Genomic DNA, 19,740 nt, shown 5'->3' on the forward strand with positions numbered 1-19,740 from the left:
ATTTTGGGTAACAGTTCTTATCAGTTTTTAAAGCCGTATGTAGGTACCCTGTAGTCATTCTGGGTGATGTCAGCCTGTCATCACCCGTGAGCCCTAAGTATACTGCAGTTTGCCATGCCTTGTAATTAATGATCTTCCCTCTGCAAAGCAGACAGCAATATACGTACTGCTGAATAGCTACTGTATCAATGATGACAGGCAGACATTGCCCAGAGTGACTGCGATTTTCTTTCAGTAAAACTTCTTATTCCTTCTTTGTAGCTTTTCCTTGGGTGCCTATTTATCTCTCTGATCCCATGTGCAGAGATGCTAAGGTAATGACATATAATCCTATAGGTTCATCTATTTGCACAACTCATGCCTAGTTCACACACTTTCCCTACCAGCTCTCATGCCGACACAATATCTTATGTCAGCATTGTTAGTGTTAAAACACACAAGGGAAAATAACCCTGCCCTTCCCCATGGCTGCCAGTGCCTGGTCTGTCACCAGAGGTGGCGAGGGGCAGGATTTGGGGAAACCTCACAAGAATGTCTGCTCCGCCCGTGCTCCACCAACTTCTGCAAGGACACCCTGCATAACTCTGAGCACCAGGGCCTGGGAGATAGACAGAGCCAAGGCAGGGGTGGGCCAGGAGAGGAATGGAAGCAGGGGCTGATGGATCTGCTGCTACACAAATCCAGTGGCCACTGTCCCAAAACTCATGAAGCACAAGAGCAGGTGGTGTAAAGGTAGGTTTAATCTACCTCTTCACCCATTGCTCCTGAGCTGAGCTAAGATCTGGCCCATTTAGTGAAACTATTAATTTTATATTTGGCATCTAGATTTCTTGATGATCGGTGCTTTAGAAATACACAGATCAGATTGACGAACAATGGATCTAGAACTGGTGTTTTAGATGTTTCTGATATCTCAGTGTGTGTCATCTGGTGCCAGACACAGGGAATTAGAACTTCTCATGAGAACTGTCCATGTTATCAATTTCACCTACTGAAGCAAGTTTAGCCACTAAGCTATCCTTTCAGTTCAATACCTGACTACAGACCCAAAGAAAAGTCAGTAATTATTATTTGTATTACAGTAGCTCCCAGTGACCTGGTTGTGCTAGGTGCTGTACAAACACATGGTAAGAGACAGAGCCCGTGACCCAAAAAGCTTATAATCTAAAAAGACAAGACCACCAAAGGGTAGGAAACTATTCTCCTCAAACACTCATTTGGGGAACTGAGACACAGGCTGATTAAGTGACTTGCAAAAGTCACACAGGAAGTCTCTGTAGCAGAACCAGGAACTGAAGCCAGATCTCCTGAATTCCAGTGCAGTATCTCAACCACAAGATCATCCTTCCCCCTCATCCTGGTCATCACTACCTCTATATATTGTATGTGATCAAAAAGGAACTCAGTCACAAGTGTAAAGTGAAACTGAACCTTACTCTGGCTACAATATATATGTTCTCTCAATAAAAAGCTAAGAGCCTGAATTGTCACAAAAAGCAAAGGAGGACTTGTGGCACCTTAGAGACTAACAAATTTTTTAGTCTCTAAGGTGCCACAAGTTCTCCTTTTCTTTTTGTGGATACAGACTAACACGGCTGCTACTATGAAACCTGAATTGTCACACACTCACGTCCATTTAATACCAATGTAACTCGGTTGACTTCAACAGAGTTATTCCTGATGTACACTTTGAGAGGGTGCTGTTAGTATCTATAAATTGAGCCCTTTGGAAGCCAGCAACCTGGTCACTTAGAACACTCAGGGCACTGGGTTTTGTTAGAGTAGGAGGGACTCAGGTAGTTTGGGTTTGGAAGAGGTGAAGGGATAACTTGTACCTCCAGGGAGCCTGATGAGCTAATGGAGGTAATTAGCTCACCAGCTGGATAGCCCCGAGAAGACAGCAAGCAGTATAAAAGGCCACATAACTGTTCCTATGTGGTGACGTACCTAGAGCATAAATCACAATGACACTTGATGAAGGTTCTACGGTGGACTGTGTATACTGGTTAACTCACTCGGACGGCTTATCCGGGTTTCCAGAAGCTGAAGGGGGAACCCGTTCACATACACAAATATACATGAGAGGAAAATCAGATCCATAGCTTGGTTTAGAAAAAAGATAGTTATGTCTCAAGTTGATAAACATAGGTCTTGCAAGTAGGCAAAATTCACAGAGAATATTTCATCCTGATGAAACAACTGTCCAGTACTTTTGCTCAAGTTATTTCTATTATCTAATGCTGATAATGCTAGTTAGGCCTGGGTAGTATCAACCATAACACCTGTTTTTAAAAGAAAATTGTAAAAGTTTTTGTTCAGATATTATTGCCCTATATTTTCTTCCCAAATCCTTCCCTCTTGTTGAATACCCGATGCTTTCCTGTTACATACAGTAATAGATGACTGTTCCAGTTTGTACAAATTATATTCTATGGAGGATACTATAATGTCAATTACACAGAAAAGTGCATTCTTCAGTTATTCCACATAACCTGAAACCTCAGCTCACACATAAGCAGAACCCTAAAAGCCACAGACTACTGTTTTATATGTGCACTTTCCAATGGGGCCACTAGGATTGGTGCTTCTGGCTCAAGGACAGAACATGCTCTGCACATTTTCAAACATACCCTGTCAGTTTGGACTTGCATATCTGTGCAGGCAAAAATCTGGATCTGTCTGCACTAACATCATTTTGTCTAACTACTAGTTTTGCATGTAAAAATTCTGTTTGCAAAAGTAGAAAATATCTTTGTCAAACTGTGGAAAGAAGTTTTAGAGGTTGAAAGCATTTTGAAAATTTGACCTTAAGTGCCAAATTCACTCTTGTGTAACTTCCCTGTCCCCAAATTATTTAAGCCAGGGATGAATAAATTTCTAATGTCCTCCAAACGGATCATCCATTTTTCTTCTGTGGTGATGGTCAAAATATGTTATGGGAAAAGATGGTCATAAAGGAATAGAGTTATGAAGGAATTATGGAATAGAAACTCTATTATGAAGGAATAGAGTTTAATATAGCTAGGCTTCCAATGAAATTTTCAGCTTCTTCCCATAAATACTAAAGAATTCTATCATTTTAGTTACATTAAAATATATTTGTGACATAAATGAGCAATTTTTTCTTTTAGTCAACTCCCTTTTCCCTTTCTGGTTACAACTCATCCCCGTTGCAGTTAAACATCACTAGAATTCACACAAATTCAGACTGATATTAGATAATGGATACAAAAGCAAAATAATTAATCAAACATTTTTTAATAAAAAATCCATATTACAAAGTAGGTAACAATCTGAGGCTGCTCTAACTCACAACTGGACCCTGGCCAGACTAGAGAATATGTACCAAACGACCTGTATTAACACCAATAAAACATTAAATTCACCTTTTATAAATCATACATATATATAAAAGCTGATTTCAGTCCCAATACACACAGGCCAAGAAGGAACTATTATCAATGGATTGGATTCTGATCTCATTTGCCCTGGTTTAAATAAAGAGCAATCCCACTGAAGTCAACAAAGATACTTTGGATCTACACCAGAGCAATGAGAGCAAACTCTGGTCCAGTAATTTTTTCACCAAAATAAATAGTGTTGGCAGTTACTGGTTCTGTGAGTAACAAGTGTGGATTGAAGGGTTTGCTTGCTGATTTATATGCTGCCAGCTCCACTCACTTTTGTTATAACTCTTGCAAACAGAGTTCCACTGTATCCCTCCAAGGCCTTCATTTAAAATGGATCCTGTTTCAGCAGCAGACCAAAACAGGTTACTTATCCCCATTAGTTCATTTTTCTAACAAGCAGCACTCCGACTAGGGAAGACAGAACAAAAGAGAAATGTGTTCAAACCAGTATTTACACACAACAAAATGAAAAGAATCCAATAGCAGACAAACATAATGTACCAAATATGTCCTAGTATTAAAAACAAAGAAGAGAATCCCTTTCTTCAGTCCTCCCAATGCTAATAGATAGAGGCTTGTGTAATAAATAACCTGGTCTCTCCAGCAATTACTCTGTCCTCAAAACTTCAAGCCACGTTTTCTCCAAGATATTTACCTCAGTGGCGCTCATAGGATCTGGGGGATTCACAGATCTCTAATACTTTCTTCAGAGCTCACTCTCTGAGCTAAAAGCAAAATCCACCTTTAGCTCTAGCACCTGGCCAATTTAACCTGCCACCCACCAGCTCCCAATTCTAGAACTCAAAGGCATATATGAATGCAAGCGAAGAGTTTCCATGGCAACTCCCAATGTCACCTCTGTATATATTACTGTCAGTGGACACGGACCCCAGTCATATGACAGGAATATTAACCTCTGTGATATTGGCCCAAGTCAAGTGATTGATGACAGAAAATAAAGATGAGTCTCTAACCAGCACTCCTGTGTGTCACTCATTTATTACAAATGTAATGACCTAGTGAGTGTAGCATTCATTACTGGGCACTGTGTTACCCTCCATATCAACATCCAGCCAGTAGAGGGTTCCTCTAATCCTCAGTGTCCAGGAAAAGAAAAGGTGTCCCGAGAGAGCTGACAGCTAGGTGAGAGCAAGAACAGCAGACTGCAGGTTGCCGCAGCAGCATGAGAGCTAAAGGGCTAAGAAAGCACAGCAGGAGAATCCAGGTCAGTGGCCTGCAGGCAGGAGGCCAGCATGAGACAGGTTCCAAGAGACAAAACTCTTGCCTTGAGACCCCAGGATTGAGCTGCCCACAGGGGCTGGGTTAGGAACAATTGTTTTGGTCATTGATTGTAACTGCGCATAGGGTATGTGCGCCTTTTATTTCTGGCAGCCCTAAGAGAGCAACCCCCTTACAGAAAAAAAAATGGTGCAACTGTTTAAGGGAACCCAGCGAGAGCTACGGCAGGTAGAGCTGAGTACTTGAAGTACCTACAGTGCTGGCCTCCACACTCATGATGCACCCAGTGTGCTGGCAGACTAACGGCCCACAACGCTCACAGCAATCCCCTGCAGTGGGATCAGTTGCAGAACTTCCAGTGTCACATTCTGTATTGCCTTGCACCTTATGTAGTTGTATTTACACCTGCACAAAAGGAGGGTAAAATTTGACCGTTCTGATTTAGCAGCATTTTACACTGTATAACGTCAACTAGGCAAATGACTCTACACAGCGCAAGGCAGTAGAGAATCCAGACCCTTGAATGCTGTAGAGTACCAGCTCTCCTACAAAGGGCCCAATTGTACCATTCTTACACCAAGTAATAACTGATTTTCAGAGAAAAACTTGCCACCTTGCAATGCAGTGCTTCCTGAAGAGAATTCATACATCTTTCTACTAGAATTTGTGCTGTTATTTTCCCTAAACAGGAGATTCTGGTTCCTAAGAGGCATATTTTCAAAGCTTTAAGTGAGAGATGTATGTACCAACTACAGTACAAATGCGGTCATGATACTCTGGGACATGGGATAAATGAGGCCCAGGGCCTGATTCGCTTCTACTGTCAATCACAAGTACCTCAAATGAAGTCCGTGGAGTTTCACTAGTGTGACTCTGGTGTGAGTAAGGAGAATCTGATCACTATTTTTAAAGCAGGGAATTCTCACTTGAATAAAGGAATAGGATAATACCTTTATTTAAATCCTACAACTACTAGGTGACACAGCAAAAGCAATGGTAGCCCTGTACTTAAACTTTTCATGAACCAAGAATAAATGTAAAAACCTACAGGCCTGATCCTATGCCACTGAAATCCATTGCAAAACTCCCGTTGACGTCAACGGGAGTAGAATCATGACCTACAGTAACACAAATGTATTTCTATATTGCAGGTCTCTGAAAGCAAGCAAAGTACTGTATACGCTCTCTTCCTGACATGAGTGTTAATGGGAGTAACATACATGGACTGTGAGACAAATATAAAAGTCAGACTGTAAATGTTGGCAGTTGATGACAATTAAGAAGCAAATCCCAGTGAGTGAACAATGGCTCCTTTCCTTGGACACAGAGCAAAATCTTGTCCAGTCATTTGAAGGTGAGATGTGGGGGAGAGGGCAGAGAGCTGCTTTTCCCCAGCTCACTCACGGAGCAATGCTTTCTTATTAGCATCTGATTCTGCACCATCAAAGCCAACTGGAGTTTGCCCATTGATTTTAATGGGTGCAAGATTGGGAAGTAGGTGAGGGACCCACCAAATAAAGCTGCTGAATGAAATTATCAGATCTAAGGAGGCCTGGCTTAGAAACCTGCAGATGTGGCCAGCCTCTCAGCCCATTTGTAGGTCTGCTGTTCACAGATCTCATGCTGCTTCTTCCTTTTCGAAGCAGCGGTTAGCACCACTGCGGAACACATTGTACTCAGACAGCCTCACCGACCCATCCTACCTCCACAGCCTGAATAAACCCCGATGCTAAAAAGGTGTCATTACTGTACATATATCACCAGGATTTGCGTTAAGAGCTTTTGTACATAAAATCTATTTATGTAAATGACTCCTCTACATTACATTACTTTTGAATGCATCTATGTAAACTCAGTATCATCTGGTTTAAACGCAGCCAGCGATAAAGAGACACAAGGGAAAAATCAAAAGCCGACATAGTACTTTTTTTTTTATTATTAATTGTGTCTTTACTACTGGCAATTAAAAGACTAAAAAAGTGTGTCTCATTATTATGGTGTGCAGTACATTGCAAGACGATCCAACTTAATTAGATGAATTCCCATTTGTTTCTGATTACATTCTTCAAAAACGAGTATCTGGACACATTCCTGTTGATATTTTTTTATTTAGATGATTATGCAGTAGTAAGGAAAGAGGAGAATATAGCTTTTTATGGCCTCAAAGATTCATGCAAGTTTCTCTAATTTTGATAGTTTCCGAACTCCCTGACTGTATCTGAACACCCAGTAAAATGAATGTCAACTAAAGGAACACTTTACTAACTCCATGGATGCATGCCACAGGTTTAGGCTGCAAGATTCAAAATGAAACTTACTCAATGTTCACAGATCTTGGAAGAACTAATATATCCTTAACTAAGCATCCAAACCTCTGACTAGATACATATCTGCTCCCGGCTGTATCTTCGGGGCCGTGTACGTTTCATAGCAAATTTCTTTCCATATTTTCCTAGCATTTGTTATTATGGCTTTCCCAGGTCACAGGACTTTTAGTGTTTGCCAGAGAAAACCTCTGCATTAGTTCTGTTCTGCTCTGATTTCAACAGAACATTGATTCCTCATCAGGGTGATATATTAACTGTGTGAGATTAAAATCCACTAAATATCGAGTTTCTGGATGTGCAGACATCCATTTCACACAAAATAGAAGCATTTCTTTAACTTCATTTTAGATTTTTACTGTGCTGTAACAAGCTAACCATGTTGGGCCTGATTTTCAAAAGAAATCAGCTCCCATACAGGCACCGAAGTAAGGGCCAGATTTTCAAGGATGCTCAGCTCTCAGCAGCTCCCACTGTGACACTTGCAGACAGATTTTCAAAAGAAATAAGGACCCAATGCGCTGAGCACTCTTGAAAACATGGTTTATTTTGGTGCCTAAATGCGATCTGAGCTCTTTTGAAAATATAGCCCACGGGGACTGACCCTGCAACCTTTACTCATTAAAGAAGTCCTGTTGAAATAAAGGTCCACTAAGTTACAGGGATACTCACGTGAGTAAAGATTAGACAGTCTTTTCCCAGGAAGTAGTTCTTGGGCATATAATGGCAGTGCTGTGAAAGATTGTTGAACTACAGAGTTGAGTTCATCTTTACAGCAGTGATGGGGGCAAAGCGACTCCTATTTCTAGAAGTCCTCTGAAATATCTTGTTGAACAATGCAACAATATTCTCCAGGCCCCAAGTTTTATATCTAAACACCTCATATTTATGATCACCTATGTAATCTGCCCATCTTTAAATAAAAAAGGACACTGCGCAACCCTTTGAAAGTGACAGCACTTCAACTAAAAGTTCTTTCCCTAAAGAAAGAGGGGTATTTCCCCCCCTTTCTCTCATATGTTTTCTCTATTCATTGTCTCATTCAGATAAGGCATTACCTCGTAAAGCTTAGGCATCAAATTGTGTCAGCACTGGTGGACAGACACCACACCCGCTGTTATGGCTGGAGACCTTCTTCCTGCAAGCAGAACACCTCCAGGATCTATGAGGCAGGTGCAGCAATGGCTAAATACTTTCCAAGGAGCATGCACTTCCCTGGACAGTCACAGTGCAGAAGGTGGGGCAGGACCTCAATTGCCTTACTGTATATCACAGGAATCGAACACTGTTCTCTGATGTAATCAGAGATACTACTCCTGATTCTGATCTGACTTTCTCCAGTGAAATCAATGGATCCAAGCTTATCTGAGATCACAATGGGACCCATTCTCTCTCTTAACTCATGCACTAAGGACCATCCAGCTGCACTCACCTTCCTCCTCTCAATCATAACTCCTGCTGTAGGCTGTTCAGTAACAAGCTGTCATCATAGCTCTCACTACTGATGTGTTTTATATAGAAGTTAGTTGTGCCTTTAATTCAGAGGTCACAACAAATGATGAGCATAACAAAGTGTGAATGATGTGGCTAATGATATGCAGGATGTATATCAGTGAGGCAGTGGAAGAGGCGTGTGGGAATCTTGATATATATGTAAAATCTGTCTGAAGTCTGATTTATGAACCAAATTCATGTCTTTTGATTTCAGTGCAGTTAGATCAGGGATAAATATGTCCCCTGGTTAATTTTCTCTGTGTTTCCAGTGCGATGTACATTTTCCTAAAAATAACTGATTCATAGATTCATAGATATTAAGGTCAGAAGGGAACATTATGATCATCTAGTCTGACCTCCTGCACAACGCAGGCCACAGAATCTCACCCACCCACTCCTGCGAAAAACCTCTCACCTATGTCTGAGCTATTGAAGTCCTCAAATCATGATTTAAAGACTTCAAGGAGCAGAGAATCCTCCAGCAAGTGACCTGTGCCCCATGCTACAGAGGAAGGCGAAAAACCTCCAGGGCCTCTGCCAATCTGCCCTGGAGGAAAACTCCTTCCCGACCTCAAATATGGCGATCAGCTAAACCCTGAGAATATGGGCAAGATTCAGCAGCCAGATAACTGACTTTCTTTTATTCTGATATACAGATTGGGTGAGGTAATATCTTTTATTGGACCAACTTCTGTTGGTGAGCGAGACAAGCTTTCCAGCTACAAAGAGCTGTTTTTCTTCTCTGTAAGCTGCTACTGGAGAGACAGCAAATATTATGGAAATGTTGTTGGCTCTCTCTCTTTTTAGTCTTGATCTCCTAATCTGAAGCATAGTTGGCTAGTGTTCATAGTAATCCATTCAACTGGTGGTTGCTATTTTTAAAAAGTTGTGTTGCCTTACAAATTCATTGACAGTAATATTGCTAAAAAAGCTCAGCTTTCTAAACAGATATCACTTTGCTGTGTATAAACACAGATCTGCAATCCTCAACAATGTGAAAAATTGTCTAATTTAAATTATTTATCCAATGATTTAATATCTTGTGAGATGATCCAATGTTGTTGACATTTCATTAACCATAGCTAACAACTGATATTATTCATGGTCATTAATCTACCTGACCATTACCCATATCTATAACTTCTATGAGCTGATTACACCCTTAGCAGTTAATCAGTGTCAGAACAAGTTAACAGGAACTGGGAAGGTGGTCCTAGAAAACAGTAGCAGTCAGTGAGTGATGCTTTAGGAACACAGGGGAAGTTCTAGAAGAAGGTGGCAGTTTGGAAAAGAGAATTTGAGAGAGAAAAACTGGCAGTCTTTGGGATGGCCTTTTTGAAGAAATAGAGGACGAATGGCAGAAAGAGGATGGGAAAATGCAGAAAAAGGACGATGACAGCCATAAAAGCATGCACTGCACATCTAAGCACGATCTATGTCTCATGGAGGAAGAACAGAGCAGGAAACCAAGACTAGTGCCTGAGTCTGACGTGACCCACACTGGTTTTACAGATCCTGGCCATCACATTGACAATGCAAAGCAGCCTTAAGTGCCCTGGGCATTCCATAAAAGTAGGCTTCAAAGTCTCTCTTTTCCCCCCACATTCAAGGTGGGTGAGAACAGGTGAAGAAATCAGCTTTGAAGCAGAAAGTGGGATTTGTTTATTCCATTGGTTTAGCTGAATGGCTTGATTTTGTTATGGGTTGGACGTTTATATTAATGTTCTGAAAATGTGTATGTGATATATTTTATTTGATGTACATGCACATTCCAATAAACTATTGGAAAGGCACTGCATGGCTTTGTTAGAAACTGAAATAAATATATAAATAAAAATATTAAGCATCAAAAGGTGGTTAATTGTAGAAAGTAAAATTTATCATCAATATGGCCTGGGAATCCAATACAACTGCTGCTACAAAGATGAGGCATTATAAAATGGTAACAATAATAAACTAATATTAAATAATAATAATAATATACACTTCTGTAGTGTCTTTCATCCAAAGAGCTCACAGAAATTTACAAACATCACTTAAGGTTCACAACCTCTCTGTAAAGTAGGTGTGACCCAATGACCACTTGATGCCAAATTAATTTGGCAGAGGACACAGAAGGTGCATAGGGTTTTACAAGGATTCCATGGGTTGGATATTTGCACAATAGTTCACGAAAAGGGGGCATGCCAGGTCTCTACCAAGAGCCAAGATCCCGTTGGTCATCATAATCGTTATGAAATGTATGCATAGATAATATTTAAGAAGTAATGTATCTATATTGAAAATTATGGTCTTAAGGTCTTGGAGTTAAGGCAGGTCACCAGGAGGTGACATACCTCTGAAATGTTCCTTTCAGGCAGAAGGTAACTGACACCCATCTCCCTGTCTGGCCATTTGTGTACTGTGTGCCTCACACTACATGCCTATTTGTATACGCAGCCAGGTGTGGACTGAGTGAATGTGAAATCTACAAGAAGAAATCTACAGGAACAAACAAACAACCAGGGGGTGTCCTGTATATGAATAAAGACAAAGGACATGTCTGCTGTTTCTTGGAGTGCAATAAGACACAATGAATTCTTCACTTAGAAGGCAAACCGACAGCGAGTTTGTCTCAGGAAAGGAGAATCACAGCCAGCCTGACTGAAAAGCGCTGCAAGAATTTTGGGTGAGCAACATTCTACAAGCCATGAGAGTACCTGGTTAATTAAGTATAGGCTCCACAATGCATACTTCTACTTGCTACACTTGATTCTCTATGCTCTGTTAAATAAACTGAGGCTTGATTTCACTATAAATAGATCTAAGTGCTGTGTGTAAAGCAGAGCAGTGATCTGAGGCGCAAGTGGTAAGCTGAGGTGTATTGTTTCATTGGAAGAAGTGAATCTGTGAATACTGTGAGCATCCAGTGGACCAGAGGCTGGACACTCCAGACGTTCAGAGGGCTTGAGGGTTGGAATGTGCCCATCACTAACCTGTGGAGTGACAGCAGGGCCTGCGAGACCTAGAGGGAAGTGCTTGTGTTGCCTGTGGACAGTGGAGTTGTGGAGCTGACCTATGGCAGACACAGGACAAGGCTTCCTTGTGCTAAGGGCAGGGGTAGCAAGGTGCCTCACAGCCTTAGGTACCCCTGGGAAGCATCACAGTAGGCAAGTATTATACACAGGTTTACAGACTGATAAAGTGAGGTACAGAAAAGTTAAATCAGTAGCAGAGCTGAGATTAGAACCCAGGGGTCCTGGATCCTGGTCGTCTGTGCTAACCAATTCCTTCCTTATACCAGACACATTACGCAGACTTCTAAAATGACCCTACAAACTTGGCATCTCTACTCCAGTGAAACTGTTTCACCTGGCCACACACAATAGGAACTGGTGGGTAGAAGAATAAGCATTCAAGCAATTATCTATGAGCATAACATGTGATCGCTGAGAGCGTAAATGTCCAAACAAATGTTTGTCCTGAGTTAGCATGTCTATGACTGAAAGGATTTGTCATTAATACTGTGCTCTTGGTTGGAGTAACTTCTAATAATAATTGCTTTTACACCTCCATAATTGTTTGGTTCTGCAGAATAGAGCTGAGTAGGAGGGGGGCTTCAGTATGGCACGTACCGACCCTTTTGGCTTCTAGCAGAGTTCCATATGCCAACCAACTTTCTGATGAATGGATTGTCTGCTTGCTAAACCACATACTATGAATACAGACAGAAAGGATCCAGCGCCTCTAATGCCTGCCATCACGCATCTCCTAAACACAAAGAAAGAAAGATGACTGTTCATGGGCTGTAGGCACTCTGGCGGATATTTAAACTCACCAACCATAACAGCAATTCAAGCACCAACAAACTAGTGACCACTTTTCCCCCTCCCCAACAACAAAACAACCTATCAGTAAATTCATAAGTAAAACATCCCATCTCGATTCCCACGAAGCACTCAACTTCAGTTGAAATCCCAAAGCCCACCAAACTCAGATTCCTCAGCCCGCCCCAGAGCCTAATTCAGAAAAAAGGGCTTTGCAACATGACCTGTAAGACATGAGCAAACTCCAAAGTCGAGCAGCCTTCTACAGAATATCCTGTCAGCAGCTCCTTCTCTTCTAAATGGAAAGATTTGGAATATGCCCGCCTGATCTCCATCCAGTGCCTCAAACAGCACTTACTTGACATTGGAGAGAAGAGGAATATGTTCAAAACTCACTCACATTATCTGGTTAAGAAACACCTTGGAATCAGAGTACTTCTAAACTTTAGGTGAGATACTGTGAATAAAAAAATACACTTTAAAATCTCTCACACCCTAGACGTGAAGGACAGACGAGAAAGGAGGGCAAATGCTGCTAGTTACGAAAAAGGAAGCTGTCAGAACATTAACTAAGAAAGTAAAGGATTTAATATCTCATTAACTTTGGGCAAGTATTTTTAGCTGTATAATAAACTGAATTACTTAAGGAAAAATAAAATTGTGGTTTTGATGGAATTTTTTAACACAATGATTTGTGTGCACACAACAGTATCTTACCTTTCTTTGGGTCATTGCAAGCCTGCAATACTTGGCCTTCAGACTTGTACCTAACTTTACACCATACACAATGCAATACCCCAGGCAGGACAGATATCATATAACTTATTGCTAAAATCATATCTCATTGTGTAAGTGTATCATTCCCCCACAAAACATGTTTTTCATTTTTAAATTAAATAGTTGAATTTGACAAGCTGTATCCACTGGGTTCTTATTCAATGTAATAATGACTCTTAAAAACAAACTTCGTATTTGTGGATAATCTAAGCACCATACCGAGATGTACAGACGCTCTTTCCCCAACCTATATATTATATAATTTTTTTAACATTAACTTTCATAAAATTTTTACCATTCAGCCAATCTTTGCAGCAAATCAAAATCAGCTTGTCTTCTTTATTATATTCTAAACATAAAAATAATCTTTTTTTTTAAGTTCAAAAGTATTCAAAGAACTTTACAATATTCTCTAGGCAGAAGATATATTCTCCTGTGCACGTGTAATGCTAAGAAGGTAATAAAACAAATATTAGTGTAAATGTGTTCACTGAAAACACATATACTTTCTTCCTGTTATCAAGTTGTACCTGTTTTACAACAGTTTGTGAGACTGTCCCACTTCTGTACCACCATGCCATGACTGGGTAAAAGGATTGCCACTCATCCCCATTCGACAATATTCAGAATCTTCAAAGGTCATCATTTGGAATCGATGCTCTTGATGATTAGCTTCTGTTAATGACAGGCAAACAATTTAACCAATCAGACATAAAAAAGAGGGTAGCGACACCCATGAAGAGAAAAGAAAGAAAGAATGTTGCAGTTGCCAGCTAGCTGTACTAAGCAGACAATCAGATTCTCTAAAAGAAGACAAACTGTGTTAGATTTTTTAAAAAGCAACAAACCTGAAGTTCTTAGCAATAAAGCTTACAGAATAAAATAGTTTAGTTATAACAAAGGAATAAGGACTAATAATAATATCTGCTTAGTGGTTTGCAGAATCACAGCAATTTGCAAACATTAAATGACATATCAACTTTAAGTCATTAAATTTCAAAAATGAAATAAAAAGTAGTTTCAGGGACTGCACCTTCTCCTAAGTCCTTTGCCAATTTTTTCTAGATTTACAATTACATTTTCTTATGTTTAAAAAGAATACTCTCCCCCATTGTTTTGAGAAAGAACGACATAAACAAAAGGGGGAAGTAACTAAGGGACCAGTCCTGCAAAAACTTATTCACCTGAATAATTGTTTTAAAATTTATCAAGTTTTCATCTGCATATTTGTTTGGACTCTTGATCCTACATTGTGATCCACAAAGGGAGTCTGCTATTAGAAAAACTGATCACAATGCAGGACTGGTGACAGACTATGCAGAGGAAACAGTGCAAGTGACTGTACATAAAGTGTTGTGCATTGCACAGAGTACATAAACTGAAAAGAGAGAATATTTGTTCTGTTGTATCTTTTATTTGTAGTCAATTTAGGTGTTACCTATAACAACATCAGGTAAAAAAAAGTTCAGACATATGTGATTTTTAAGTTGTTGTTGTCTCTTTAATGAAGTAGGCCCTGATCTTATAAGTAACTGCACAAGAAGATCTCTGACTTGAAGTCAATAGGACTCTACACAGGTACAGTTGCACACAAGAACTTGCAAGATTGAGAATTTAAGCCTCATAACACCACTGTGAAATAGATAAATACTGTTTCCCCATTTTATAGATCGTAAAACTGAGAAAAACAGTTTACTGCCAAAAGTTTTAAATAAAGATCCCTAATTTTGGGTGCCTATCTTGAGATATTTAGGGCCTGAACAATAAAAATCAGGCCTTTGGGTGTCTCAAATATTAAGCATTTGAAAAAAATGCAGAATTCCTAACTGGGAGAACAGAGAGCTGCTCACAGAAAAACACAGCTTTAGTAAGAGCATGTATATGTATATACAGTATTGTAAATATTTATGCATGTCCAATAGTCCCTGACTTTGCCATCACCTGACTGAAAGAACAGGTCCAGGCATTGCAACTTTAGGATTGTAGAGCTCCCGGGGCTATTGAAAAAAATTGAACCACGTCTCTCCTCCTGAGTTTTTGAAGTTATTTATGTCTGCATATGTTTCAGGCTGCAACACATCAAGAGAAAGGGCGTACCGCGCACGCAGCCAGCTTTAGAGCTTTTCTTTACGGTGGAACCTTTGCTGCGCTGTGCAGCACGTGTCCTGCTCTGCACCCCCAGCCCTGCCGTGTCCCGATTGCGACAGCAGGGAACACAGGCGGCCGCACGCCCGGCTAAGCGCTTGCATCGCTCGTTCTTTCTGCGCTTCAGTGCCTTCTAGGCCCTTGAGGACCATGAGCTCCATAGCCCTCTTTCCGCAGCAGGAAACGCACCGGCCCAGTCCCCTGGGAGATGTAGTTTTCTCTTCCACCCTGAAAGCCTCCATACCTGGCAGTGCCTATGTCTGCGAACGCGGGCAGCTCAGCAGGGCCAGGCAGTTCCCAGCCTCCAGCCCCCGGCCTAGCCAAGCGTTGCCCCTCCGGCAGGGACAGGATTGGGTACTGGGCAGAGCCTACTGGGCGGGGGAAGACTACAAGCCCCAGGATGCAAGGGGCCGTGCGCGCCGGCGCAGAGGGGCGCGCCCTGCCCTGGAGCGCGGCGGAGAGCAGTGGCCGGGCGGGCAGTGCCGAGCGTGATTACCTAGGCGGGACCATGCCTCGGGACAACATGGCCTCCTTGATCCAGCGGGTAGCCAAACAGGCCCGCATCACCTTCCGGGGCCCGGCGCCGGGGCCCGGCTTCGGCGAGAACCTGCACCGGCTGCAGCAGCTGCTGAATGAGGTGCAGGCCGAGGACCTGCACCTCGCCCCGCGGGGCCCGGCGGCCGTGCCGGGGGCGGGCTGCTCGCGGGCCGGGGCCGGAGCCGGGGCGGTGCCGCCGGTGAGCTACATGCACATCTGCGAGACGGAGAGCTTCAGCATGGGCGTGTTCCTGCTGCGGAGCGGGGCCTGCATCCCGCTGCACGACCACCCGGGCATGAACGGCATGCTCAAGGTGCTCTACGGCAGCCTGCGCATCGCCTGCCTGGACCCGCTGCCCCCCGCCGCGCCGCCCGGCGCCCGCCGCCGCGCCCTGCTCCGCTCGCGCCAGCTCTACACGCCCGCCTCGCCGCCCTGCCTGCTCTCGCCGCACACCGACAACCTGCACCAGATCGACGCCGTGGACGGGCCCGCCGCCTTCCTCGACATCCTGGCGCCCCCCTACGACCCCGAGAACGGCCGGGACTGCCACTACTACCGCCTGCTGGAGGCGCCGGCCGGCCCCGCCGCCGATCCCCACGCCCTGCCCCGGGAGGTGTGGCTGCTGGAGACCCCGCAGGCGGCGGATTTCTGGTGCGGCGGAGAGCCCTACCCCGGGCCCAAGGTCTCCCCTTGAAGCCGGCGCGGCCCCCCTCGGGGCGAGGCTGCGCCAGAGCCTTCTGAGGGCGGACCGTCCCCCCCTCCCCCTTCTTCCCCTGCAGGGATCGTGTGGGGCCCGCTGAAGTAGGGGGCCCCCCTCCTCCTCCTCCTCCTCTTCCTCCTCCTCTAGCGGAAGGTCAAAGAGCCGCCAGCAGCGGGACTGGAGGATCTGGCTTGTGCCCTGGCTCACTCGAGATGTCGCAGCGGCTACATTCGCTGTACAAAAGCCATAGCTACGATTCCCTTCCCAGCTAGTCACTACAGCAGGCCCAGCTCCTAGTCTCGGGGTGCGGAAAGCCACTCCCCAGCCCTCCCCGGATGCTTTGGGAGAGTATTTGTGTGCACGTCTTGGGCTGTCGTTTTCTTGGTTCAGAGCATCAGTTCTGACAATGAAGCATCCATCTGCTGGTGCCATGGGCTGCACTCTTCTAGGGTACTGCTTCTCTACCAATGGATAATTGCAGTAGAAACAACTTTTTATACACACACTTTGCCCCAGAGGAGCTGATTGCCGCTAAACTAAGGGTGGAAAAATCTTTTGTGTGTTTCTGCCAATGATGCACACAGGAGAGCAGTTTCTGGGGCAGATTAGGTACCACTTCCCTGTCCAAATCATCAGAAAGACAGCAGCCAATTAACTCTCACACAGGGAACCCAAATCATAACCCTGAGTGATTTGGTGTGCTTGATCAGGGCAGTTATACAGACTTTATGGTGGCTGAGCATCTACTCCTCCTGGCTAACAAGAATAGCAATATCCAGCCAGAACTACTGCTGTTAATGACATAGACTGTATTTGCAGGAAAGCTACAAAACTAAGACCTCTCTGTGCTTACTGCCAAGCTTTCTGAGTTGAGGGCACTAAACAATCAAGTGGGTTTTTTTTCTCCTTTTGACTGATGTGAAGACATGGAAGAGTAGCGCTGTTTAAACTTCCACACAACTGAATGTTAAAGTAAATACCAGTATTCTGTCTAACCACTTAGGACCACTGTTTAGTTTGACACCCCTCTTTTATCCCCCCTCCTTCCTAAAGTTAAGAGAATAAATGTAATAAGAAACACTTCACTCTTCAATAAGGCACGTTTGTAAGTGCTCTGAAAACTCATGAGGTGGTATTTCCAGCCTGTCTAGTCCCACTGACAGTGTCTCCTCAAACCCAGCTTGTGGGTAGGAATAGGGAGTCTGTCCCCACAACCCAAGGTAATAAACAAATGGGGAATCTTCCATGTTTGTTGGGGATTGTCCCTGAAATGAGCGTCAAGAAGATCTATATGGAACTAGCAAGACACGGAACAACTCTTGGGCCAGGAAATGCTCCTAGAGTTAACACTAGCCATTTATAGGGTTACAGTTAATTATAAATTAAGGTTTATCACATTATAAAGGGACACTGTCAGATAAACTACTTTAAACTTTTCTTAAGTTACATAAAATTAAAACTGAAAACTTGGAAAATTCTTTGTTTATGTTTATACATTTCTTTAATTAATGAAAATAGAATAGTCAACTTCTAATCAATTTCACTTTAAAACGCTCAGCCAGCCATGTGTTAGGTGGAAACACTGCACAGAATTTGTTGTTGTTGTTTTAAAACTTCATTGCTATTTAAATGTTTTGTGGGAATTATTCTAGTGGTCTTAGAGCTGTATATAAATAAACATAATCCTTTAAATTTGGGACTAGATTTGACCTGAGGCCATCCCTTGAAAGTGAGGCCTACATTTTGATACATAACAGAACATTACAGGCTTTATAAGCCTTGTTTTCCCTCTTTATACTATTTATAAAAATTGCTTTTTCTTAAGGTTTTCATAAACATAGTGTAAAGAAAACAGTGAATTTTACTTTGTTTTGGTGTAAGCAATCTTGAGGTTTAATTTGCCTATGGTAGAGGGTATGACCCTTCTAACAATGGAGGTACTTTTTCTATTAGTGAAATATTCTGTTTATATGACAGGGAAAGATTTTATGTGCCTGCATATCTTAATACACACTTTATACCAGAGACCCAAACTTGGGTAGCCTTGACTCTCCTCGTCTTGTAGTAGTGACTTGAACAGAAAAAATATTGACTTAATCACTTCATAATTGATACACCAACCTGTTCTGGAAGTTTTCCCTTGACTATTTCTTCTTTGCTTTGTGCATTTTAAAAGCAGATTTGTTTTTCCTGCATAGTTGCTTGTGTGTGAGTTTTAAAATAATCATTTTGTGGCTCTGTGTTTAACAATACTTCAAGGAGCTTGTTCTTGCCTGCAGAAGATGGGATATAAAGTACACACACTACATTTTCAAATCTCAGTTTTCTGAAAAATGGAAGAAGTTATTTCATGCAGTTTGCATTTATTTTTTGGTACTTCAAAGTGCCTGATTTCTACAGCTGCCATACCTGCTTCTCCTGGAATTCCACTACAGCTCAGCTTTAAATAAATAATTATGCAGTGAGATCACATGTTCTCTATTATATTTAGTTGTAATGCAGTTCTTTAATATCTGAGTCTAATTCTCTGTCTGTAACACTAATGAAGACCTTTTTTTTTCAGAATTCCTTATGGAAAACAGCGTGTAGGATGCAAGCAGCTCTACTGGAAATACAAACTGCTCCAAGGAGAATTTTTATTTAACCTGTTTTAGTCTTTCTTCTCTCTCTCTTTGCTGTCAGTTTTACACCAGATGTAAAAACTAGTCAGGATGTTTAATGGGATGTGACTTTAATGCATCTTTAATGGTAGTGGTCCCTTACATTGCAGGATGTTCTGGCAACAATTACAGAAGAATCTTTAATAAAGTGGAGCTAAAAGGACCAGTATCAAAACAAGTCCTACTACAAGGAGAAAACAAACTAAGATGCATTAAAGAAAAGCCTTTTTGTTTAACAGTTTTTGCTTGAACTTTCATATACTTAATCATTAGAATTTACTATCTTTAAACAAAAGGCTCAAGTCTGTATTGCTGTTCTTTCCCACTGCAGCCTGAGTATTGTGTTTTCATAACAGGAAAATTAGTGCTGTTGATGAACTATAGAATAAATACAGGATATTTCACAGTTGGCCTCTGATTATTTTCCCTTCTAAGTGTAAAAGTCTTATGAACCCAGGTGGGTGAAAAGAAATTTTTTTTTCTTTTGTAGTCACACAAAGGCCTCTTATGAATTATTTTTAAATTAATTCCTGTATAGTTTATATATAACAGGAAAGACTCCTCCTTATGTCAGTGAAAATGCCAGGCCACTGTGACATTAATCTAGCTGTATCTGTGGCTTCCTTTCATAAACCTTCTACACTCCCC

General features: G+C 42.1%; 2 protein-coding genes across 12 annotated transcripts in view; one reads left to right on the forward strand and one right to left on the reverse strand.

Moving 5' to 3' along the window:
- RTKN2 (rhotekin 2) overlaps positions 1–15,558 on the reverse strand; it is a 354,426-nt gene extending 338,868 nt beyond the window's left edge. For 2 of the 10 annotated variants that reach the window (XR_012669358.1, XR_012669359.1), the window contains exons 1-4: positions 15,440–15,558; positions 13,581–13,725; positions 12,082–12,630; positions 3,682–3,818 (exon numbers count right to left, since the gene is read on the reverse strand). The gene's annotated coding sequence lies outside the window, so the exon portion shown is untranslated. Of the gene's footprint in view, positions 1–3,681; positions 3,819–12,081; positions 12,631–12,673; positions 12,731–13,580; positions 13,726–15,439 lie in introns of all 10 variants that reach the window. The other 8 variants (XR_012669362.1, XR_012669361.1, XR_007357827.2 and 5 more) reach the window with 6 other exon arrangements.
- On the forward strand, positions 15,452–19,498 carry ADO (2-aminoethanethiol dioxygenase). 2 transcript variants are annotated; one of them, XM_048859312.2, is made up of 2 exons: positions 15,452–17,404; positions 18,996–19,498. In XM_048859312.2, the coding sequence occupies exon 1, from the start codon at positions 15,452–15,454 to the stop codon at positions 16,424–16,426; it is 975 nt and encodes a 324-aa protein (XP_048715269.2). In that variant the 3' UTR covers positions 16,427–17,404; positions 18,996–19,498. The 2 variants fall into 2 exon arrangements, with proteins under 2 accessions (XP_048715269.2, XP_048715270.2); XM_048859313.2 differs by having other exon boundaries at positions 15,452–17,322.
- Positions 19,499–19,740: the final 242 nt, after the last annotated feature.

Source organism: Caretta caretta, chromosome 7, assembly GCF_965140235.1.
Source record: "Caretta caretta isolate rCarCar2 chromosome 7, rCarCar1.hap1, whole genome shotgun sequence".
NCBI lineage: Eukaryota > Metazoa > Chordata > Testudines > Cheloniidae > Caretta > Caretta caretta.

Coding starts and splice junctions, on each gene's coding strand:
- ADO (XM_048859312.2), top strand. CDS start 15,452: ATGTCTGCGAACGCGGGCAGCTCAGCAGGGCCAGGCAGTTCCCAGCCT.